At 35.1% G+C, this 26,342-nt stretch overlaps 1 protein-coding gene across 3 annotated transcripts in view; it reads right to left on the reverse strand.

Annotated features, from left to right (window-relative positions):
* Positions 1–26,342, reverse strand: part of CADM2 (cell adhesion molecule 2) — a 374,063-nt gene that overhangs the window by 48,989 nt on the left and 298,732 nt on the right. For all 3 annotated transcript variants that reach the window (XM_081952063.1, XM_081952064.1, XM_081952062.1), the window contains 2 exons: positions 16,821–16,911; positions 977–1,155 (listed from right to left, as the gene is read on the reverse strand). In XM_081952063.1, coding sequence (XP_081808189.1) covers positions 977–1,155; positions 16,821–16,911 — 270 coding nt within the window. The remainder of the gene's footprint in view (positions 1–976; positions 1,156–16,820; positions 16,912–26,342) is intronic.

The raw sequence follows: 26,342 nt of genomic DNA on the forward strand, positions 1-26,342 counted from the left end.
TTGCTTTAAAAAGCAAGGAAGCATAAATAACTCAAACTTTTTGAAAATACTAGAACATCTGATCCATATACATACTTTCTACATCATATATATCAATACTTTTATCAATGACTTAATGCAAATTTTGATTCCTGGAATGATTTTGAAAATTGTAGTTCAACAACACAACCACAAGTGACTAATTAAAAAGTATATATAGAGCTAGTAATTTTGAATCAACTGATGCAATAACTATTGATAAAATTAATTCCATACTTTTACTGAACACATAAAGTTATTCTGAAAAATAAAGACTGCACATGAGTTTGCAGTGACTTAGATAAAATATTAACTAAAAGCATGAAAATTAAACATTTCGTACACATTGCTTGTTCGTCACACTTTTTTTTTCTAAATACAGAAACATTGTTTTACGAGGATCTAAATTCCTTTTTAAATTCTAGGTAAGCCCCGATTAAATAGAATTTGGGATATTCAGGTATAAATCATAATATCATAGGTAAGCAAACATATGCCATGATCATTTTGCATATAAAACTCTGCATCAATTAAAAAAAACACTTTTGCATTTTCTTTTTCCTTTTTCCTTTGCCATTTGAAGACATCCCATTTGAAGCACTAATTTATATTTTGTTCAGAAGTTACAATTAGGTCTCCTTCACCGGCCCTGTTTAAGCACCCACTAGACAGTCATTTGTCTTGGATACTTGAATTTGGATTTCTGAAGTCAATGGTGCAGAACTTGAGAGCTTGAATGGCAAATTGTGTTTATGGTTTTTTTCTCTCTCTCAGTCATTTAATGTATGAAAATAACTTCCATCAACAATATATTGTATCCTTCCGTCTGTTACATGCACATATAGTCATCAATTCCAAACAACATTTAATACTTTTCCAAGTTTATAAATATTTTATAAATACAACGAATTACAGCACAGGTAAATACGCAGTATCATATCAGTAATAAAGTACTCACCATGTATAATAAGAACATACTCTGCACTGTTTAGGCCAATAGAGTTTTCTGCTTCGCATCTGTAAGTACCATTGTCCGTTCTATTTAGGGGATTAATGTGTAGCTCCCTACCATTGATAACCATTCTTTCTGGATCCGGTAATTCTCCACCATCCTTTGTCCATAATACTGGGTCTGGTCTGTAAAAAATACATGATAAACCATAATATTATATTTTATTCATTAAACATGAAATTCAGTCAACTGAACATTTATACATGTATTATAAATTATTATTATTATTTTAATGTTTATTTATATATCATATATCCATGATGGAAAACCTATGGAACGCGAGCTGTCAGCTCTTGCACACATGCGCGCACTGGCAAGCTGATTTTCAGCCTTCCAGAGGGCTTGGAGAGGCTGTTTTTGCCTTCCCCAGGAAAGTCTCTGGAGCCTGGGGAGGGCAAAAAACAGTCCCAGTGGGGCAACCAGAAGTTCAGAAAGGATCTATTTCTGGCTTCTGGAGGGCTTCCGGTGATCTGGAGAAGGCGGTTTTCACCTTCTCCAGGCTTCAGGAAAGCCTCCGGAGCCTGGGGAGGGCAAAAATTCCCCCCTGCTTGGAGGGGTCATGCACGTATGCGCAGGTGGGTGGGTGGGAATTGAATTGTGGGTATGGGCACGCACGCATGTGCGATAATGCGCACGAGCACAATTTTGGCATACCTTTACAAAAAGGTTCACCATCACTGTCATAGATGATACAGTTATTAAAGTGCTGGCTTTAGTCCCACCTTAGTCCTCTTCTGGGTGACCTCAACTAAATATTTGTAAAAAATAATATGTACTGTACTAACCCAACATAGATTCTCTATGCAGCAAGTAGTTAAGGCACCCAGACAGAAATAAGGCACAAAGCCAGCACTTTAAGCTAGTCACTCTATTTTCACAAAATAATCAGACATCCTCAGCCATATCTTTAAGGCTAGTTGAATCTTGATAGACACAAAGCACCCATTTCGGTACCCTTGTTAGTCACTGAAAGCACAATCATAGATTTTACTGATTGATTTCCATTCTAAGCACCTAAAGTTTCTTTGTCCACATGAAAACTACAGTCGGCATAATTGCTTTAATATCCACAATTTCAGTATGGACATTTTAAAAAGTGAATTATTTGAAAGAAATATCTAATAACAGGTGAATACTCCCCCCCCCCCCCATTGTTCTCATTATTTGCAGCTCTGGATGTTCCTGTGGGTCTATATATATGATAGATCACCTTCTGTTCCAGTAGGATTGTTCTGTAATTTATTCTGAAATTACAATGACTGAGTATCTTTTGTTATTAGAGATTGTTCTCAGTTGTGTGATGCATTGGGAATGTTATTTTTTTTCCAAGTAATTTTTTAAAAGATTATAATTACAAAATAAAAATAAAAAGTAATAGTAAAAGTGCAAAGCAAAAAAATAGGAAAGAAAGAAAGAAAGAAAGAAAGGTAAGACTATAATAAAATAAATTAAAAGGAATATATAAAGACATGCTCCCAACCTTCATCACAAGCATAAACAATATTGGTAACTTTTCACTTCTGTTAAATTACAACAAATGATGTCTTCTTCCCATATCCCTTCTCTTATCTATAAACAAATCCATAAAGCACCATCATTTCAATATTTTTGTCAGCAAAAGTCCATTAAGTATCAGAAATAACATCTATTTAATTCTTGATCAAATAAATAAACTTCATATTCCTTTCTTCAAACAATCTTAATCTTTAGTGCTTTCAAGCAATGTTGATACTGGAAATGCATATTATATTGATCATTCACATTCTTCAAAGATTGTTATAAATAAATATTCAGATATAGTTTTTTGGATGAACTTAATTGCTTAATGAACTTAATTGTCACTAACATTTATTATTTATTTATTTAATGAGTGTACATAGCTGCCCATCTCACCAAACATGACTCTTGATAGTATACAATCAATTATTTAAAAAAAAAACAAGATAAATAAAAACATGCTTTCAAGAAAAGGCATATAAACACAACACAACCATTAAAATAGTAGAAAACAACTCCTTTAGTACATAAATCAGGTTCATAGTTTAATAACAGGATAAAATAATAATTTCTTTAAAACAATAATGCAGACTATAATTAATTGTCAATAGTTATGCTGACTTCACACATTGCTAAAAATTGCAGTAAAATATTTTGAAAAGTTTAATTGTTTAAATCAGGAAAGAAAATGAAAATAGCAATTAAATACCTGCTGTATTTCCCCAAAAATAAGACCCACCCCGGAAATAAGGCCTAGCCTGATTTTTTGCGGTGGGCCTAATATAAGCCCTACTCCAAAAATAAGCCCAGGGAGATGGGTCTGGCCAGCATGAGAGGTGATTAGCATGGGGGAGGGGGCTGATGGTGTCTGGTAGCAGGCATAGCCTGCCGTCCCGATGGTGCAATGCAAATACCCGTAAGTCTGAGCTTGGAGGCAGAGACGGGAGATGGGGAGAAGACAGGCAATCCGGATGTGCTGCACAGCTGCCTGACTCATAGGAGGCTCATGGGAGGCTTGCATTGCGGCACTGGTGGCACTGGCAGGCAAATCACTCCATTCCCAAGTGCTACAGAGGTGACCAAACATTTTTTGCCTTGGCAGAGAAATGACAGAGACTCAAAACTTTGTGTGCTTGCAAAGGCGACAGTTTGAAATGGAGTAATTAGCTCCGTTTCAAAGCATCTTTGCTTTGCAAGCAGGCAAAGCTTTGTCTCCCTTTGGACGAAAAGTGTTTGGATGGTTACCATTGGCTCCGCTCTCTCCGTCCCACTGTCTGATTGCCTGCGGCCTCAATCAGGACCAAGATCTCATGATGCCTGGCCTCCACCCACCCTGCCAGGAGGGCAGAGCCCTGCGAGGCCAGCAGCAGCATCGGCAGCTGCTAAGTGGCCAGCAAAGCACCTACCGTGGTTGAGTAGTGTCCCAGCAGGCAGGGTGGGTGAAGGCTGTGGCATGCTGAAAGCTTGGCCTGTTGCAGCTGGGGGTAAGCAGACAGTGGGATGGAGAGTCCAGCAGTAGCTGTGCTCCCACACCTTCTGCTGTTAAAGAAAAAATAAGGCCTCACTGAAAATAAGCTTGAGTACTATTTTCAAACCCAAAATAAAATAAGCTTGGGTCTTATTTTCGAGGCAACATGGTAACTACTGCTAGGTGTTGGTTTTTTTTTAATATGGTTTCATTTGTAAATTGAAGTTTGGATAAATATTTAATATACAGAGGATCACTTTCAACGCAGTATATACAGCGTTTGAAATAGAAATACATAGCTATTTTGAAGGAAGGGCAGATGACACATATAATCCAGCTAACATTAAGTTTTTATTTACATTTATAATCCATGATTACATTTTCTAGAATAATAAGAAATCAATTTTTAGTACCCAAGAAATCTTTCAGGTATGCTTTATGTTTTTTTGCTTTAGAGTTCACACCTCTTTGTTTATGACTCAATGTTCAAATAGGAGTTTCTTCAAAAATGATGGCTAACAGTCCCCTTTATCTTCTTTCAAATATTTTTCTCATGAAGCATTACAAATAACCCAAATTATATTTTAAATATTAAGTGTAACAATAATATGTACCTGCAATATAAACGCATATCATTTGATTCTATGTTCTATTTTTAGTTAGGTCTTCTCCCTTTATATTTTGTTTTGTTTGGTAGAGAGATAACAGTTCATTCCTGTGCAAGGATAGTCAAAACAAAACAAGCCAACATTTTTTTTTAAAAGCATGCGCCTGCCACCTGGTCTTTGAGTGCTCTGGCGTGTGTGAAAACCATCTGGTCAGAGCACATGCACCTACTGGAAACCAGAAGACTAGGTTACCAGTGCGTGCATGCACATTGGCCAGCTAGTCATGGGTTTCTGGCGGTTTCTGGCGTTCCACAACACGCACATTCCCATTTAAGCACTTGGTGGCAAAAAGGTTCACCATCACTGTTCCATATTATACCTTATAACAACAAGCTAGTTTTCCAGTACTGCTTCTGGTGTCTGTTTTTTGATTGACCTACTAAAAATGCTGACATCAGTCTTGAAAGCCTCATTATTTTCGATTTAGAAAAAATATCAAACCTTTCCTTTGATTATATAGATAGTGCCAGATCCTTGGAACATTCCATTGTCTGTCAAACAACCTGCTGAAGTATTGTTATAACATCAACATTAAATGGATATTCAACTGACAAACTTCCACACTGCCATCGTACAACTAATAATTATCCCTGAAGTTTTGGCATATGAACCCCTTAGAAATTTTAAGTAAATAACAATCCTTCTAAAACTGGGTTGTCTTGAAGCACCTGATGTGATGTATAACAAGAAAAAATTTAGAAGTTAAATAACTGGTTTTATGTGTATCCTTAAACTAATAATGTTATATACAAATATGCTATATTTGTTTGCTATATACAAATTTCTAACTGTGTGTGCACGTGCACACATATGAATAAGGTAATTTAGGAAAAATGTGATATTAGAAGATTTATAGTATTCAAGATTTCTTGAAAATGATTTTTTTTTTCTCTTATGAAAAAAATATTTTAAAACAGAATGCAAAATTCATTCCGAGGAGACAAATAAATGCATTCCAAATATGACAGTGTTTCAAACTGCAAAGAAGCATATTCTGGATAAAGTAGCTGTTTCAATACTTCATTTATTATTTTATCTATGCTGAGTCTGATTATTCCGTCCTCTGGCTAACCTCCAAACCCAAAGCTAGAAGCTCAAGGGAAATTCTTATCTAGCAAACAGATGAGCTTTGAAGCCAATTTTGCACATGTAATTTAGCAGAAAACATTTATGTTCAAAGTTTGTGCATTTCTGCTAAAATGCTGACTTAACTTATTTCTTTTAAAGTATAGAAGAATAGGTACTAAATTTAGCAGACAAAAATCTCTAATGATTTAAAACCAACTTTGCAAGATACATATTTTCTCATCTTCAGTTCACTCATAATTTCTCAACTTAATGGCTCCTTTGCACATTTCAATGAGGTCTAAAAAGAAATATATAGGTTAATTTATCAAATATATCATATGTTGTGAATACTGAATAATGCAAAGGCAAACTATTTTAAAACTACAAGAGATGTCCTGTATTGTTTTAAAGTATTATACTTGTTTTCTTACTTCCTTGCCTGGAAAAAGTTGAAAAAGGTGGCACTGATATGAAATTGTGGCATGACTACAAATAGCAGTTGAGGTCTCTGCAATTTTACAGTGCAGCTTTATCTTACAAAATTGTACAGAGCTTATATAGAAGAATGAGAACACTGATGAGGTAAGATTCAAGAAAGAAAATAAATGTGTTTTTTCTGATATCCAACTACATTATGATATCCCTTCATCTGCAGAAGCAGAATTATTGAACAAAAATGGAACATTTTAATATTCCCAACTGAATTTCGTTAGCATTAACAATGCAGCTCTCAATTAATTTCAGTAATTTGTAACCACCATTTGTTGTACTTTCCTGAATGTTTCATTATCTTGATACAGCTTACATTTTGCATGTTTTTGGAACATATATATGCTAATAGCTTTAGTAACCATTATTCACATATTTTAAGAGAAACTTTAGAATGCTATAGAATCTGTATTTACTAAACTGCTAACAAATATAAAAGGAAGGCCTTGATTGCTACATTTTGTATGTCCTTTAGGGAACTGGTATGCTTGCAAAGGAAGTACTAACCTAAAATTTAAAGTCTAACTGCCCCTTTATTCCTCCTGATTATATTGCAAATTGCTTTTAAATGTGAGGATAATTAAAAAGCTGACTAGCTAGTGCAAATGCAATGTGGGGAAAGGAACTGCCATTCAGGGATGACAAGTTATGCCAAAGTGGCAAATCACCTCATATAAACAGCCACATAAAGCAATATTCACAAATTGGATTTATCTACATTCTTCCTGCATTTTGTGTTTGAAGCTTTTTTTATCTTCGAAAACGAGACTGATTCAACTATCAATTTTAAAAGATTTTTTTAAAGAAAAAAATCTTAATTTTCTGAAGATAAATTCTAACAATCCAAAAATAGCAAAACCCAGGCAAACCGCCCAGTATACCAAATGAATCATGAATGAGATCAAGCTGACTTGATTGTCAGATCAAAAACATAAATCAGTGGCACACTGCATAGGAAGTGTAGTCATATGCCAGGAAATCTGGAAATTAGCCAGCAGTCAGGGCAAGATAAGCTAGGAACTTTGTCCAAAGTTAAAACAAGCCATACACTAATTTTGGTCAGCAAATTCAAGGATATACAAATTCCTTACACGCTAGAGAATGGGAATATTTTAATGTGGTAGTCATAAATTATGACTTTTTTTAAAGCCCATGTTTTAAGCACTCATCAATTTTATACAAGCCTGGAAAGAAGACGGAAAGGGAAGGAAGATGATTTGGTGTGACTGTAGTAAAGCCTATATTAGTAATAGTTCGAAGATACTATGTAAGTAGAAGATCCAGTTTTTAAATGATTTATTCATTTTCTTATATCTCCATCTACTGTATATCTCTTACCAGGATTGACTTGAAGTCTAGAACAATGGATGAAATCAACCCAGCCCATTATAGACTGTTGTCCTATATTTCTACTTCTCAAGAAATGAGAACGCATTCTGAAAGCAAGCGCATATGCTTTATCCTTCTTATTTTTTGATCTTACACTAAACCTATACCCACTCACATCCCATCCTTTTAAGTAAACATGAATAGGATATCACTACCAATTTATTTTCCCCTGGTTGTCATGGTTACCTGACTCTCTTACTTCTTCATTGTCTTGAGTATTAATTGTTGTTGAAACAAAACCAGAGTTTTGATAAAGCAAATGATAAATAACAAAGCACTTAGGAATAGTTTCTTTGAAAAAAAAAACCCGCATCATGGTCACAACAATCTGGATAGTAGGAAAACACACCTGCCTTTCCTTGTCAAGTATTATTTAAAATCCAAACCATTTTAACATGAGAGATAATTTGGCATAGTGCTAAGATGCTGGCCTTGAAATAAAAATCTAGTAATAGCAACATTTAAATTATTAAATCAGTATCATCCCCAGCATATATATGAGATAATTTAAAAACAGAAAGTATTGGTCAGGAACGATGTGTACTTGTAGTTACTACATTATGTACAACTCCATTGTACATTAACAGTTGTTCAGGTTGCCTGAGAGGTGACCAGTTGCTGGGTCCATGCAGTGATGCTGGCTCTTTAAGAGAGAGGGTAGTTGTGTTAGCATTGAAGATAGTGGTGCATCTTCATCCCCGCTCAAGAAATAGTCTCTGTACTCAAAGCATTTTTATAATTATCAACCTGTCTCAAATTTGCCTTTATTCAGGAAGTCTGTTGAGAAGGTGGTCAGATTATAGTTGCATAGGATTCTGTAGGAAGCTGATTTTTTAAAAAAAACTCAGGTTTGTGCTTAGTACAGAGAGGTATTATTGCACTTGCTGAAGACCTTTGAAGTGAAGCTGGGACAGAGGTGACTCTTTTTAGAACTTGATCTATTGGTGATTTTTGAAGGTCTCAACTATGTTAACTTTGTTGGCAAATTATGATATCTGACAATTATAGTATGGTCATTTTTCTCCTTTCACAAAGACCAGTTCCAGTTGATGCTGTTGGGGGATAGAGGTATTTGGTACTTATTTGTGTGATGAGAGTTCTCCTCCCCATTTAACATGTACACAAATATCAACATTGCTGGGGAGGTCATCTATTGCACCAAGGTCCAGTTATCAGTTGTCAATTTGGGCTTTACAAATCTGAAGACTTTTCATAATTAGTCTTGGAGATCCCAGTCAAGACTGGTGTCAAACTGATCATTTTGAATTCTCAGCTCACCTTTATTAAATTATTTTGTTTCTTCTAATTTTTATGAGATTATACCTAGTAGAAAAAAATGTGGTTTCCTTTCAAACTTAAATTCCAAGATTTTTTTTTGCATTACATTATGTATATATTTCCAGGCTATTTGGGGGGGGGGGGATATTTGATCACTACATACGATCAAATGGTTCTTCTGTTTCATGACATTTTCAATACAGTATATGTTGATGTATAATTTCTGTATCTTAGGTATTACCATACCAATGTAGCTATATACTGTCTGCAAAACATTTTGTAACCTTTTTAAAGTTATAATTTGATATAAAATATATAGCTTTAATCAATAATTCTTCCTATTGTTATGTAGTAAGGTTTGCATCCATTTTACCAGGTGTTTTTTTCTATCTCTGTGTCATACCTATATAAAAATTTATAGGTAGTGTTGGTTTTATAGTTTCAAATTCCTTCTATGTGTTAATGTTCCCCTTTCTTCTTGATTTTATCTTTCCAACGGTTTGTAAATATATCACCCACGGCATATTGAAGCCTTCACTTGCTGTGTTTTTAGCCTATTCATATCTTATTAGAACATATTTGCATATATAATTATATTTTTCTTGCTATAGCTACTTCTTAAATGAAGAAGCTAGAACTGAACCTGTCAGACGTGCTATTATGTTTGTTAAATTTTGTTCTATTATCCGACTTTGTCTAACAATATTTTTCTTTTCAGTTCTCTGAAGTCCATTGGCTAAGTCAAGTCCTTCCAAAATTGCCATTTTGCTATTTGGAGATTTTCATCCCTTCTGTTATCCATGGTGGGCAGCTTGCTTTATGGTACAATTTAAAGTATGAAAGTGCAAAGCTGACTTTCTGTTTGGAATTTTGTAGAATTTTTTAAAATTTGACTCTAAGTCATTTCCTGCTCCATTTGAATGTGGCACCAGGTTCTTGTTGTTCTTGTATGATTCTCTCTGAAATTTGAATTGGTGTCATGTAAAATATGGATTTGCACACTCATTTTTATAATTGCATTTTTTCTTAACAAAAATAATCTTATATTCTTCAACATTTAAAGGTTCCTCTTAATCTTTTGCATAAATTGACATTTTTATTTTGATATGTTTCTTAATTGTCAGGTGCAAACCAAGATATTCCACTGAGGAAACTGATAGACTGATTCTTCATGCAAAAAAACAAAAAAACCCAAAAACAAAAACATCCTTCATTAATTAAAAATATTAATATTTTTGTTTTCTGAACTTGGTTTTATATCCAAAATATTGTCCATAATTATGAATTATTTACATTAACTGTTTTATTTTGTGATTATATTATACTTAATACTATTATCCACATAAACTTATATTCCCTCCATAGACTTTGAGACTTATTTATCACCTTGGATTTTTTTTCTGACAGTATTTCCAGCACAATGATAAACAGTAAAAACGAGAAAAGACATCCTTCTTTGTTTCCTTATTGATTTGAAAATATTCAGAGAAATTTTGATGACATTCAGTTATAATCTTTGCTTTGTGCCATAGGCAAATTTAACCCAAGCTAGAAATTCATCTCCAAAGTTCATTTCAATTGGTACTACATCATGAAGGGCTGCTGCAAATAGTTAAATGAATTTTTCACATCCAACAAAATTTGTGCAGCTTTTTCCTTCTTTTTTTTAAAAAAAGTCTATTTTGTTGGTTACCTATATTTCCGTAGCCTAGATAACAGAGTGAAATGAATGAATTAAAAAGAAATGAAAACAATACAATACCTCCTAAGATACAATAATACAATAGCAGAGTTGGAAGGGACCTTGGACGTCTTCTAGTCCAACCCCCTGCCTAGGAAACCCTATACCGTTTCAGACAAATGGCTATCCAACATCTTCTTAAAGACTTCTAGTGTTGGGGCATTCACAACTTCTGGAGGCAAGATTGTATATGTGTTGAATGTTCAATTGCCTGCCAAGTTGAATGAAGTCCAATAATCTTGGAATATATCAGAATGGGAAAAGACTGGCTTGGAAAATCATTGGTTCCCATTATCAGTTCTTCAATTTCTAGTGAAATTTACTGGATGACCATTAATTATGTGTATGTTTAACAAATAGTAGGTTCCATAATCATAATCCTAACTAATAATAATAATAATAACACTTGTACACAGTTACTTGAGAAAAAGCCGGGTAAAGAATAAAAAAGGTTTATAAACCATAATCTTTTGCAATTAGTTCCAAAATCTCTTCCTATGACTATTTTTATTTTTTAAAATAGCATTTTGTATTATAAGACTAAGCTCTAGCTATGAAAAATTTATTTAATAAATATGTTCAAAATTAATGTATTTGTATGTTTCCCTGAAAACTGAATGCCTAAAGTTACCTTTGGTTATATTTCATAATTTTTCATTTCTTATGGAAGAGAAATTAGCTTATTGCACTGAATGTCACCATAGACAATATAATGTACTCAATGTAATAAATATAAAATGTCCTTTATATTTTGCCTTATGTTTTATGTTTGTCCTTAATATTTGCTTATTAAAAATAAACAGATTTCTTCTCTTTATTATTGTTTTCAGCATAGATATTCTGACTTGAGTGCCAGTATATTTTTTCTCATTTATTTTTTTCTCTCATATTAACCTTTAAATTGGGAAACTTTTGATTATTGTATATGATTTAAAATTAAATGAAACAATGAAAAATCTATATGGACTCCTACTTATGAAAGTCTCTTTATAGGAAGATGCCATTAACACCTGCCCTGCTAGCAGTATGAAGAAAATATATTTCTGTACTATCATGTTTTCATATGCCAAATTTTAACCTGTTTTATTTAGTGGTTTTCTCTATCATGTTATCTCGAGAGTCTCCTTGGCTTATAAATCTGATACATTGGCAAGAAAGATCTAAAAGTTGGGGAATGCATTTGAACTTCATGCCAACACTCTCCATTGCTATGGATAAGAAATTTATATACTGGCATAGGAACTCTTGAAATCATTAATGTTTAATCGCCTTCTGTTCCTTAATTAAATCACTAAGCAACACTGTATGACATTAGTTGGCCATTAAAATGACTGAAATTTTTAATGTCCTTAAAAAGATGTGCTATGTAATCAACCTAAATTTAGGGTCATATGTAGAGGTTATTATTTGTTTTAATTTGAAAATTCATTTGAAAATCACTTTATTTTGCCTGGATCTTTTTTTCTAAGATAGTGATACTTTAAAGTATCTCATAATTCATAATTTCTATGCAGCTATTTGTATAGTTCTTCTATGTTGAATTAATGTGATACTACAGAAGGTCAAGCTAAATATTTGAAGAATTCTGAAGAAAATGAAGGTATATATTGTGTACATTTTTTAAAAAAATATCCAAGATAAACAGCTTTATCAGATTAACATACTTTGACTGGCTCTAAATTTGCATTTTGTACTCTGGAACTCAAGATGATTGCAAAAGTGAGGAGCTATCAGATAAATTGCTGTTATCTAGTTTTCCAGTGTTCTGATGTTCTTCCAGCAGCTGACCCCAGAGGCAGAGTGAGATATCTTTAGTGTATTTCTTGTAGTGTAACTTACAGGGAACTGAAGACAAACTAACTGTATTGTATTATATTTGAACCTGGCAAACTGATTTTTATTAATATGTCATGGAATATGTCAGATCCATGAATCTGCCATTCTTCAAGCGACAGGGAGAGATGACCCTGGTTATGTTTATACTTTATTACACTTTGCATACTTTTATACTTTATTGCTTTCTCCCCTATGTAGCCTATTGATTTATAACCTTTAGCCTGGCACTTAGGCACTCTGGTATTTTCTCACCTTTTGGGGAAACTAAGGGGAGGGAGACATGTGGGTTGTATTGCCAGCAGAGGATGATCCTGAGAAAGTTCCCTTATCATTTTCTTGGAGTCAGCTTCTTGTGCAGCATGTTGCCATGCTGGTGCCCGGCTCCGATTCAGAAGCAAATCTCTGACCTACGAGGGACCTTCTTTGCCTCCTTTGGGGGGGGGGGTGTTCCATGATCCAAAAATGGATCTCGGAGATGGTTTGTCAGACAGAGTTCATGTGAGCCTCTTCAGAGCTCACATCCCCCACATCTGTCCAGCTGGAGAATTTCAGGTCAAATCTGCATGGGTAGACTTTTAATTGGTCTATTTTGAAGTATTTCATGGCTTGTCTTTGAGCCAGAAATCTGTGAGATGTTCTTGCTGATGAAGAAACTTTTTGATTAGTTAAGACCAGTATATTCTTGGTGTGGCATACAGCTGGGAACCATATTTTATTGATTTTCAAACTGTCCTTCCTATTGAATTTTTGAAATGTTTACAGATCTCAATAGTTTGTCTAGCTTACCATGTGTGACTGCTTATGGTTTCTCCATTCCTTTTCTAGATTATCTCTGCCTTTCTCTAAGCCACACTTTTGTCATTTTAATGAAACTTCTGTACATGCCTATGACCTTGATGTCAAGAGGGTCCTTTCCAGTGGTTTGCAACAGCATAGGTCAAGGTCAATACATTTTTACCTTACCATATTTCCAGTATCCATCTCAGTTTCTTTTCTTTTCCCAGATGCTAAATCAGAACCACAGAAAATATCTTATCTCCAATCTTTTTGGAGGCATGTTTTATAATTAACTAATTGCCTTTTTCTTATAACTTCACAATTTAAAAAAAAACAAAGATTTCTATGGTAGTTTGCCTTAAAAGGTCACTGTGATAATTACATCTCAAAATTACAATTAAAATAGTTCGCTCCCATAGGAATTAGGTCTGCAGTTGGCTTGACTAGTTTTGAGAACTTTTAATGTTATAGTTATTATGTTGTGGCTGTGTTCAGAATTAACCAATTATATTCAAACTGATTGCAAATCATATCAGTATACATCTGCCATCAATGAAACAGACTAATCAAGGCTATGTAAAGCTCAGATATTGTAGTAGGATTTTTCTGACATTTACTCAGTTACCTCTTAAAGGAAAAGTCATAGTCTGCCAAGAGCTTACAAAGCATCAAAGGGATCTCGTTGTTGGAAAACATTATTCAGGAGAAGGGTGTAAAACAATTTCCAAGGCATTGGATATGCCATGGAATACAGTGAAGACAGTCATCAACATGTGGATAAAAAATGGCATAACAGTGGCATTGCCAAAACTGGATGTTCCTCTAAAATTGATGAAAATGCAAGAAGATGCAAGTAGACTGGAGACTGCCAAGATGCCTTTAGCAACATTAAAGGAGCTGCAAGAATTTCTGCCAAGTACTAGTTGTGTACTACATGGGAAGGCAATCTTCCATATTCTTCATATGTCTGGATTGCAAGGTAGGGTGGCAGGATGGAAGCCTTTTCTTACAACATCCAAGCCAAGTTATATTTTACAAAAACCAATATCAAGTCTGACAAAAAACATTGGGAAAAAATGTTTTATGATCTGATGAGACCAAGGGTGAACTTTTTGGACACAATTCCAAAGTGTATGTTTGGTACAAAAATAACACTATGCATTACCAAAAGTACACTATATCCACAGTGAAGCATGGTGGTAACAACATTATGCTTTGGGGTTGCTTTTCTTCAGCTAGAACTGTTGTTTTAGTCAAAGTGGGGGGAATGATCAACAGATCCAAATATTAATTAATTTTGTATAAAATCTTCAGGCCTTTGTTAATCTGATAACAATGAAGAGAGATTTCACTTTTCAATACAACAATGATCCAATCAAAGAAAAGAATGACTTCACCAAAAGAAGACCAACATTTTGCAATGGTCTAGGCAGAGTCGGATGCAAATCCAATTGCAAATCTATAGGGTAACCTGAAGAGGGCTGTGCACAGGATATGCCCTTGCAATCTGACAGATTTGGAGTGCTTTTGCATGGAAAGGTGGGCAAGGATTCACAAGGCAAGATATACTATGCTGAGATGCTTCTTCAGCCAAAGATTGAATGGTGTCATAAAATGAAAAAAATGTTTCACAAAATATTACTGTATTTTTATATATAAGTATAAGATGCACTTTTGTCCCTCCTAAAAGAGCCAGAAAATTTGGGTTTGTCTTATATTCCAAATGTAGCTCCGCCCACTCACCAGCCTCTACCCTTCAGCCTCCACACATCCTCTTCCTGGCTGCAGAGATTGCTACCGACAATGGCTTGTGGTTTTGGGCTCTGCACATTGTGTTTTCACCCTCCAAATGCTCAATGCATGGTGCCCAAAATGGTATGCCTGGAACAGCTACTGCCTTCTTTTATCCCTTCCCCGCTTTAGTCACTGGAGCTCCCTCTGAGGATCAGCTGTGCTTTTGAAGCTGTTTTTCAGCCCAAACACAAATTAAGCGATCTGTGCTTTGCCTGCTTTTGTAATTGTTGGTCCCTCCGACAATCAGTCCCCGCCATCCCCAAGCTCAAAACCAGCAAGTGAACTAATGTGCTGAAGTTGACCAAGCTAAGGACTAGCCAGATGAATACCTGGTAGGCACAATTCCCTCCTCAATTTTCTCTTCAATTACTAAGGTGCGTCTTATACTCCGGTGTGTTTTATAATCTGAAACGTATGGTAGTTTAAGGTTATGCAACCATGTTATTGTATACTTTTTATTGTTATTTTCCCCCTAAAAGATTTAAATTTCTTTTTCAATTGAATTATACAGCTAATGTTATATTAAAGGTATAAAAAATTCTAAAGTACCGTAAGTTATCTTGGTCTGGTTTTTTTTTTTTTAACATCTCAAAAACCTGGCATTTTAACAGGAGTACGTAGACTTTTTATATCCACTGTATGGAGTTTTTAGATTTAAAAACTAGCATTTAGAAGTGTACCTGACAAATCAATGCAAAGCTTTCAGCACTGGTGTTATGTGCAAATCTGAATAAATAAATCTAATAAATAGACTGCAGGTTCTAAGATGCCTTTAAAGATTCCCCCCAATAAAATATATTGTGGTAATGTAATTGTCTGAAAAATCATTGTTGCTGCTGTCACCTTGTCTTCCTATTGAAGTGGAAGCAGGCTAGCAAACTTAATTAATTATGGTAAATAGGCCACTTTCTGAGTGAGAAAACCTGGACTGCTAATACCCAATTCTTTAGAAAAACAGCCAGGATGTATGAATGTCTTCCAAACACTTATACTAAATTATTCCATCCAAAATTCAAGATTGGTTACTCCATCAATATTATTTGTACAAATTCAAGTTCCCAATATGGCAGCATCTTCTCTGAAGTCATAACTAAGCAAATTAAAAGATATGTGTGTTGAAAGCATCTAGCATAAAACTGAGAAGTAGAATGTGATCTTTTGAATTATTTCTCACAATGGCAGGTGGATATAATAGAGTTCATATTTACTTAGTAGTAAATGATACATCAATTTTAAAATATATTCAGAATGAATTTAACATTTGTTTGTAAAGAAATAAACATTCCTCGTTAACTTCAAACATATTCACCTTCAGTCCCTTAATGCTATTTTAAAATTGGGATAGTTGAAAAGATATTTGCATACATCACTAAATTTTCAATTACTATGTAAATGACAACTGAAAGAAACAGGGGTTCAACACTTTAGTTTAAAAAGTGTTGATTTTAAAAGCTTTTTATCAGATGTGAGATTTTACTTTGCGAATATGTACCCATCATCAGTCTGATGATTGAACAGCAAATAAGCCTGCAATTCTTTCAGGTTGAAATAGCTTTCTTTAAAAAAAATGCACAGCAGGAATCCTTTCCAAGACTAAAATAAATGACAAAGTAAAAGACCAGTCTTCCATAGGCATTTAATGAAGACATGCTTCAAGGGATTTTCTGTAGTAGAGATCATTTTACACCCCAGGACAAAAGAAAAACAGTACAGCTTTGCAGTCAGAAGCTGCAATCAAAGGAGAATAAAGAAAATAACAAAAACATTGCTTGTTAAATCACTTACAATGGCTTTCCTTTGGATTCACAAATCAAAGTTATAGATAGTCCTTCTTCTGGCCACAGTGTGGAAGGTATTATTTTAACTGAAGGAATATCTGGAAAAATAATATTTATAAAATCAGATTAAATTTGTATACACATTGTACTGTGCAAATTATGAAAGCAACATCGAAATTCACTTGTGGATGAGTTAACCTTAGAATTTATTCAAGCTATGATTCTGAATTCAGGCGGGCGTATGAATCTGTACACTGTACATATTTTTAGCATTGAACAGCACAGAATGGCTATAGGGGATCTAGATGCTATTACAACACAATAATAAGACATACAGTGTAAAGTATGATCTAAAGCAGATCTTATAGAATATATTACAGTCACAAGACAGGAAGCGATGCAACAGTAAATTTGACCCAATGACAAGTAGGAACATTTGGAAAATTGTACATTAACAGTCCTAGCCTTGTTATGTCAGTTAGAATTATTTCCTGTGTCATCTCTCTTTCTCTCGAAATGTTGCTGTTTGGTTCAAAACCAGTGGACTTTCATTAGTACATTGTACATGAAATTTCAAAACCACAAATGACAAAAATAACAAATAGCTTAATTGCAGCACTAATAATATATCTAAAAACTTATCATTGTTCTTTTGATTTTGTATTTGATTTTCATTTTTTTTTTAAAAAAATTAGGGATGCTTATTTCACAGTATCTGAATATTTTCATTTGGAAGCTTTCATTACTTCTTTGCACTAATGATTATAGTAAAATCCACTTTTGCAATAACCTTGCTTTGACCTGTTTACCAGCTAAAGTACAAAAAACAGTATTTAATTAGCCCATCAGTTTATGTTCTTATACACATGACTGGCTTTATTAGAGAAATCTATAACCAAAATGCCTGATGCTAGTCACTCAGCAATATCTGCTCCATCCATTCCTAGTAGCCCTTTCATGCATATTTTATTCATGCCTGAAAAGGGCTTGATGCTTGAACATATCACTTGCATTTTAATTATGTAAAGGCCAGGCAGTGGGAAATGGTGAAATCTTAGATTAGAATCTAAAAGAATAATAATAGCGCTCACTACATTTTTGAGAATATGGAAAGAGTTAAGACAAACTGTTCATCAAATGCAAACATATTATATAAACAATTTGTAAAGAAATTTAGATAAATTGTATTTTTGTTAGGCAGCATGGAAAAAAGATGGAACCTATGCAGAAACAAGCCATGCAACACTACATTCATATCTTTTTATCTTTTTCTTTCTTAAACTATATATGGTATACCATCACAGATTATATGGATTTTCCCTAGAAGACCCAACAGGATTGGCTTTGCATTAGGCAAAATATGGCAAAATCCTCAGCTTCAGGGAATGGAGGAAAAATATCTAATCATTCTTATCTTTCTGAGTGGATAATTTTATGTTGATGGTTGAACAGCCTATTAATCAAATCATGTTATACAAATGCATTGCAAACAATACCCTTAAGCCTTCAAACAAGTTGAAATGCTACATGTATTCTGTACTTGGAGTGTGGTGCTCATAAGAATGACATGCTGCTATTTTGGTGATTTGGTGACAAGCTGCATTGGAGAATTTGTTTCAAAAGGTAATTAACATGACTCAGGAAAAGTCTTGGGAATAGTGATGTGGTACATCAATATTATCAGTTATGTGTATCAGCCTGAAGGGACACTAAAACACCATTCATTTTAAGTGATCATATTTGTCATGGTACTCTGTAACCTCATGAGAAATTGTAGTTATCGAGGTTATTCATATAGCTCCTATAACAGAACCATACATTGTCTTCAAATTGTGCAATTAATTTGAGATTTAGCAGTAGTTTAGTCATGACAAAAAGATATATAAAGCTAATAAAAAAGCAGCAAATATACACTATTTTCATTTCTCAAAATAAAGTATTTGTACAACTAAATTAGCATTCTAATTAAAACAATGATGCAGTGTAGTTGTTTACATAAAGTGGGAAATTGTGTTCAAAACCAAAGTGTGTTGCAGGTGAATAATAAACTATATGAAATGAATGCAACCAGCAATTTACTTGGAATAGTTATAATTGTGGTAGGATGTAGTCATATGATAAATGACTTAAACCGAATAAGTGAAGGGTCCTTGAAAAATGAAGAAAGAATACTGAAAGATGGAAGAATAACCCACACATTACAATTATACATTTTTTAAAAATCTTGTTTTTGGCATTCTAATCTTCACACAAAAACCTTGCTTATTATTAAACTGTGTGAGCGCACATTATAAAAACTAAATTTAGTTCTTAGAAATAATATGAATTTTTGAATTCAATTAGATACTTTCAAAAAGGTAATATCTTTAATCTCTTTATCAGCTTTCCAAATATTAACTTAAATGCTGAAAATGGTTAACTATATTTCTGTTCTCTCTCCTATGCAGCCCTTGAGTTTGAAAGCTTAGATCTATAGACATTGAGAAAGTGTAGTTATGTGAACAGACAAAGAGAGAGGAAAGAAAAGGGAGATTTTCTTGTATATGATCTGAAAGATCTTCCAGCTCTCAAAAGCTGTGGGAGGATAAGTGTTGAACAAGAATAACTGAGATTAATTGGATGTATTCTGCAGAATTGCAACATAAATGTCCTTAAAAGTTCACACAGAAATATATCCTTTTTCTGTGGATTATGTAAACTAATTAAATTAACACTCTAAAATAGTTTATATATACATAGAGCAGTTTGGAAGAGCCTTGGGAGTTAAGATTTGGTCACCAAGATGCCTAATAATTTAATGAGCTAATGAGCTAATAATTGAATTGATTATTGTCTTGTATTTTATTTCATGTATATTGTTGTGATAATTATGACATATTAGTATGAGTCATTTTGCAGTATGCAGATAATAAAGTAATAAGATATAATAAGGTAATAAGATATAGCAAATAATAGATTGATCGATCTATCGATCAATAGCTTATTTACATACTTTTCCTGTAAATGTTTTTCTCTGATTTTAGAATCTTAGATATGCAGATTTGCGTATTGCTTAAAACTAGCAAATGTGTGGAGATATAACTTTTGATTAAAAGCTACAAAAATAGTAATTTTCATTAATATACAACAAGCATCAGTGCCAAAAAGTAATGTGCGCATGTGTGCGTGCTCATCTGGGACACAACCTAGAAGAGGAGCTGCCCAGTGGGCATGCACACACCGGAAAATGAAACTCCAGTTTCCGGCACAGGTATGCAAGCCGGCCAGCTAGTCTTCTGGTTAAAGGAGTACACTCACTCACAACAATTAGTTGGCCGGTGTGAATGCTCATGTCAGAAAACAGAAGAGCAACTCTTCCAGTTTCTGCACTGCCACACACACGAAGACCACATGACCATCATGAGCGCCAGAAATCCGCAAGAGAAACAGGCAATGCTGTGCATGCCAGGCAACATGGCTCCTTGTGCCACTTCAGGCATGGGTGCCATATGTTTGCCATCACAGGAATAGTTTATGCATATTATGATGTCCTCTTCTACCAACCATATTGAGCTAGAAAATTAAAAATTTAGACCCAAACACTTGGAGAGCAATTACTTCATGTAACTTATCAGCTTATTTTCTACAGTACTCAAAAGAATGCATATCTGAAAAACAACTAAGCCAACTACAGAATCCTTGAAAATGACACTGATGGGCACACTATGTCTGAATATTTAGTTAATGTGGCTAATTAACCATTTACAGATATATTCTAAGACTTTATTTAAATTAATTTTAAAGGTTCTGAAAAATGAGTTAGGAAGTGTGTTATTAAATCATGTCACCAGCAAAGATCAATTAAAGCTTACCCTACGCAGGATGCTATGAAATCTTCAGAGTAAATGCTCTCCTATGAAATAAGAGATAACATCTGCTAAATTGTTTCCCAAACATGCTATATATAAGATGAGAGTTTGCCTAGGTTCGGGATGGTGAACCTATGGCACGTGTGCCACAGGTGCCACGCATAGCCATTTGTAAGGCACACGGGGGGTTACCCTGTCAGCTGGCCAGCATGCATGTGTATGCTGGCCAGCTGGGTTCAGCCTTTTTAAAAGCCATTTTTCGCCCTCCCCAGGCTCCAGAGGCTTTGTAAGAGCCTGGGGAGGGCAAAAAGAGCCTGCCCCCCGAGGCCCTCCGGAGGCTTCAGGAGCTTCCCTGAAGGCTCTGTGATGCAAAAAAACGGCCTTATGGGCAAACCAGAAGGTCGGGAGAAGACTTCCGGTTTGCTCATAGGGTCAGTTTAAGATGACGTCCTCTTCTACCAACCATACTGAGCTAGCTCGTGAGGCTTCAGGGACATTCCCTGAAGCCTCCGGAGGACTAAAATTACGATCAAACCAGAAGTCACTTCCGGTTTGCTTGTAGGGATGGTTTAGGCTTCAGGGAAGCCTTCTGAAGGTACCTGAAGCCTCCAGAGGGCTTAAACTGACCCTATGAACAAACTGGAAGTGACTTCCGTTTGCTCGTAGAGTCATTTTTAGTCTCCTGGAGGCCTCAGGGGAGCCTCCTGAAGCCACTGGAGGGCCTCCAGGGGGCGGGGGAGGCTGGTTCCACCTTCCCCAGGCTCCTATAAAGCCTCTAGAGCCTGGGGAGGGCAAAAAAAGCATACAAAAATGGGGGGAGCGCCTCTCATGCACGCATGTGCACTGGGGGGATCGCATATTGCATTATGGGTGCAGCACGCCATCACACAACCCCCTTACTTTCCCCCCCCCCACTATGGCATGCGAGCCAAAAAAGGTTCGCCTTCGCTGGCCTAGGTCATTCTAGGTATCAATATTGTAGGCTCTTTCATAATGCTATTAAAAAGCAGACCAAACTTAGGCTATTTGATGGAGTCAACTCAAGTAGTTAAATGGAGGTGCCAGGAGACAAAATAACTATCTATTTAATTCATTTAAACTTATTGCCAAGAAATATGGAAAAATATCTCACTAGAACTGCATATGATTTTGGGAGCATGGTTTGATTCCAAACCATGATCCTGTAGTTACACTTTCTTAAAAACTACTTTGCAATATATCTATTATACATAACTATAAAGAACTATTATTCTAATTTATGGCTTATGACATATCATGTGTTTACTAGTTAATGTTTCATCTGATAAAAAGCGTCTTTCATCCAAATGAAGTTTAAATGGTAAGACTAGGGAGATTATGTAATAAACTGAAAACATTTCTTTCTCTTTCTAAAAAAAAACAACCACATTTTAACACCTGCAACTCACTTAAGAAAGTAAATGTTTCAGACAGAGCATACTAATGCAGCAAGTCCTTGTGACTAAGATTTTAAAAATAATTTTCACAGCATTTCATATCCAAGAGTGCACCTGCTGTAGTCTTGCCTTGCTAAACTCATTTGCCAATATATTTACATTCCTATTTAACTTTTTTGCAGACTATCAGCAATTCTTCTCTGTATCTATTTCAGAGCGATTAGTATGTTTTATTCTTCATAAATCTGTTTTCCCCAAAGTATTTTATTCAAAAAACAAACTGAAAATAACTTTATAGTTTTATGATCTAACAATTTGTGCATATTTAAAGTGTTAATATAGTTCAGTCTTTTCACAAAAAGAAATGTTTCTGAACCAGAAATCCAGAATATATCCGGAAAATAGAAAGATCAATAAATATTTTTAATCACCTAATAGTAACATTATAGAATCAGTCTTATTTTTCACTGGTTTCTTTCTTAATTTTCTGGGCAGTATTAAAAAAATACAATGTATGATATTCAAAGTTCAGCACAGAATTATTTATATATTATGCCTAAAATGCTTTCAAAACAAAATACCATACTTTAATTTTTGAGATTTGTATGAAATAAACCAGTAAAATTGATATTATTTTGATTATATGACCAAAGCCATGCAGAAATATAGCTGAGAGAAAATAAAGAAGAGAAAGTGTTGCAGAGAAAATAAAGGACTGCTAGAAATTGCACTTTTAATAGGGAATCTATATTCTGAAATTTTTTTTTTGTAAAGATTATCATAACAGTTATTTGGCAATCTTTATTAGGCAATTACTGGGTATTTTTATGTTATTTGCTTTTCTATGTGGTAATATGCCCTATTACTAAATTTACCTTATTATTATTTTTAAGGTCTATATCTTAATAAATTTGAATATAGCAATGAACTCATTAATTATGCTTAAAAAATCCAACATTTTTTAATAAAATAAATCAGATGTATGCCTTCAAAATTTTACCAAATGTTTCAAGTCACTGATTCCCTTTTACATTATTTCATTATAGTTACCGTATTTATTCGAGTATAACGTGCATACGTGTATAACGCGCACCCCCTAATTTTCAATTAAAAATCGGTATAAAATTTTGTTTCACACCAAGCATTGTAATAGTAATGACTATTGCCGCCGGCGGGGCGGGAAGGGGGCGGAGGCGCGCCAGCTTTTGCTCTAGTCAAGACAAAATAAGACCAAACTCGCAGGAGGCATTGTAATGAGTAATTGATTGCTGTATAGAGAAGAGGAAGAGCAGGCTAAAGGTCCAGCATAGAAGCGAAGCCGAAAGAGATCCTTGCGAGGCTCTGCAGGCTTCCTCGGAGTAAGGAAGGCAACAGCTCCCCTCACCCCCCAGAAAGCAGCGGGGCTCGTCGCGATGAAAAAGGCAGCCCTGATGCCGAGGAGAGCCTTGCAAGGAGGCGGAAAGGAAAAGCCTGAAAAGGCACAAAAGGAAGCGGGGGGAGCTTCGCCCGCCTGGTGGGCAGCCTGTGCGTGCCTGTTGCCAGCGTTCGGCGGCAGCAGCGGCGGCAATAGTCGGAGCGCCGCTGCTACCGCCGAACGCTGGCAACAGGACCGCCGGAGCGCCGCCTCATCTCTCCCAGGCGCCGCCTTTGAAAACGCCTCGATGGCTGCCCACCAGGCGGGTGAAGCTCCACCCGCTTCTTTTGGTGCCTTTTCGGGCTTTTCCTTTCCGCCTCCTTGCAAGGCTCTCCTCGGCATCAGGGCTGCCTTTTTCATCGCGACGAGCCCCGCTGCTTTCTGGGGGGTGAGGGGAGCTGTTGCCTTCCTTACTCTGAGGAAGCCTGCAGAGCCTCGCAAGGATCTCTTTCGGCTTCGCTTCCATGCTGGACCTTCTGTAGGTAGAACAAGCGACGATTCCTTGGTTTACACGGCGGCAGCAGCGGTGGGGAGACAAAGGAGGGGAAAGGCGGCAGGCAGCTGAGTTGCGACTATTGAGCATGGCGCGGCACCGCCTGAGGCCGGGATCGAGGCTGCAGTCCGGAAATTTACAATTTACAATTCGCCACTGCCACCCCAGCCCAGCCCTCGTTTATAACGCGCACCCAAACTTTGACTTCTTTTTTGGGTATAAAATTTTGCGCGTTATACTCGAATAAATACGGTATATCATTATGTTTAATTAAAGGCATCAGTGTAATGTATACAGCAAAGAAGAAATCTGAGTTCATTCTAGTTCATTTATCGTGCTTTTGCTTTAACAGATGCCTTCTCCTTTTTTAGTATTAAAGTAAATGCAGTAAGCAGTGAAAACTATGTAAAACCCACTGATTTTTCACGAAATATGTGACATTCTCTGGAGGTGAACAGTATCTTCTATCATCCATAAAATAAAGCTACAATTGATATCATTGCTTTGCATGGTGTTATCTCTTCTGATACTGTTGGTAATGTTCTCTGCTAAAACCACTTTTCTTTCCTCACTAAATTCAGGCTCTATGTCCACGATAAGCTTAATATCAGTAAAGGTTAGCTAATGATAACAGCACCCATGATTTAAATTTAACTTATAAAGGAAAAATCAAGGACTAAATTGAAACACACATTTCTGGAAAATGATTCAGAAGTTTAATTTGAGAGATGGGACACAAATAACTCCTTTCTCTCACTTCTTCCATCCAAACTTGCCAATTTCTATTTCTGCTCAGATGAAATAGAATTAACGAAGAGCCCGAAAAAGGATGTGGTATATAAAACATATTCCTTCACCATAGTATTATGACTGGAGCACCTCTGAAAAACCATAGCTAGTGTACATAGGCTCCTTCACTATTGTATCATTATCCATTCTGTAACGTTCTCAGTATATGTAAACACAAAATTGAAATAGCAAATACTTGGAAAATCATTTTTGTAGCCCTTCAAACTACAGGACTGTATACAGTGGTGCAGGAAAATCTAGAATAGATTTTAGTCTCCTCAGAAATTAATGATAAAATGTTAAGATTCAATTGAATCCATTGTACATCCTTTGCTATGAAATATAGAAAATAAGACTACTTTTAACATTTTCTTTACAAGCAATGTAACAATGTCTTTTTGCCAATATATACCATGTTTCCCCAAAAATAAGACAGGGTCTTATTTTCTTTTGATCCCCCAAATAAGTACTTGGCCTTATTTTTGGGGAGGTCTTAATATTTCTGAGGTGCAGGAGGCGGCGAGTGTGGTCACCTCATTGCTGCTGCTGTGTTGCAATATTTTCAGGGGAGGGCTTATTTTAGCACACGCGCAATAGCTTGATTGGGCTTATTACCCAGGGAGGTCTTATTTTCGGGAAAACAGGGTACTACTATACTGTAAATCTATATTATCGTTTGTAATATTGTTTCTAAAAATAAAACAAATACTGAAAATCACATTGCTAAATTTGCTAATAGTTTTTCAAATTATATTACAAAGATTCTAGCAATATCATGAATCAAAGCTGTAATAAATGTTTATAATGTAAGGGTTATTTAAACCAGGTGTTTTATAACCAATCATTAAGCTTGGATATAAGCCTCAGGAGAGAGAAGAACAGTTACTGTATGCTTTAATTTTCAGCACAATCTTACAGATGTTTTTTTTAATCCACACCAATAATATTTATTTCCAGTTAAAAAATATTGGATGGAAAAATAGATGTTTCAGTGTGGCTTTAATGCACTATAAGTGTGAAAACAAAAAAATTCCATACTAGGTGTCATAAGAAAAGAGACTGAAAAGTTTTCTAATGCCTTTATACAAATTTGTGGTATTTTTCCATCAGGAACACATCTTACAAATCTGGCAGTAATATTTGTCAGAATTACTAGTTAGGAAATTTAAAATCGCAACCTCTGAGAAGTCCAGGGCAGTGAAAAGAACTGGACCTCCTTCGTTAACTTTCCAATTACTTCCAATTTCTTAGTCAGACAGAGTATAATGGTAAGTTATACTGACAACCAAGGCAGTTAAAAATAATATTGAAAATAGGAATTACTATAAACTAACCACCAACATAAATATTTCAGTATATAATATGCTACATGCAGCAGTCCCTACTTCTCAATGATAAGATGAATAAGTTTCATTTCACCATAATTGTCCATTAGTGAAAATAAATAAATAATCAGATTCAATGTAAGCTAGGATTTTAAACAATTGATTTTGGCTGTTATAATTTTGATAGTTTTAATATATAAGAGGTAATGAAATAAATTACAATTATTTATATTTAAAAATAATTA

The sequence above is a fragment of the Natrix helvetica genome, assembly GCF_964273705.1.
Source record: "Natrix helvetica genome assembly, chromosome: 4".
Classification (NCBI taxonomy): domain Eukaryota; kingdom Metazoa; phylum Chordata; class Lepidosauria; order Squamata; family Natricidae; genus Natrix; species Natrix helvetica.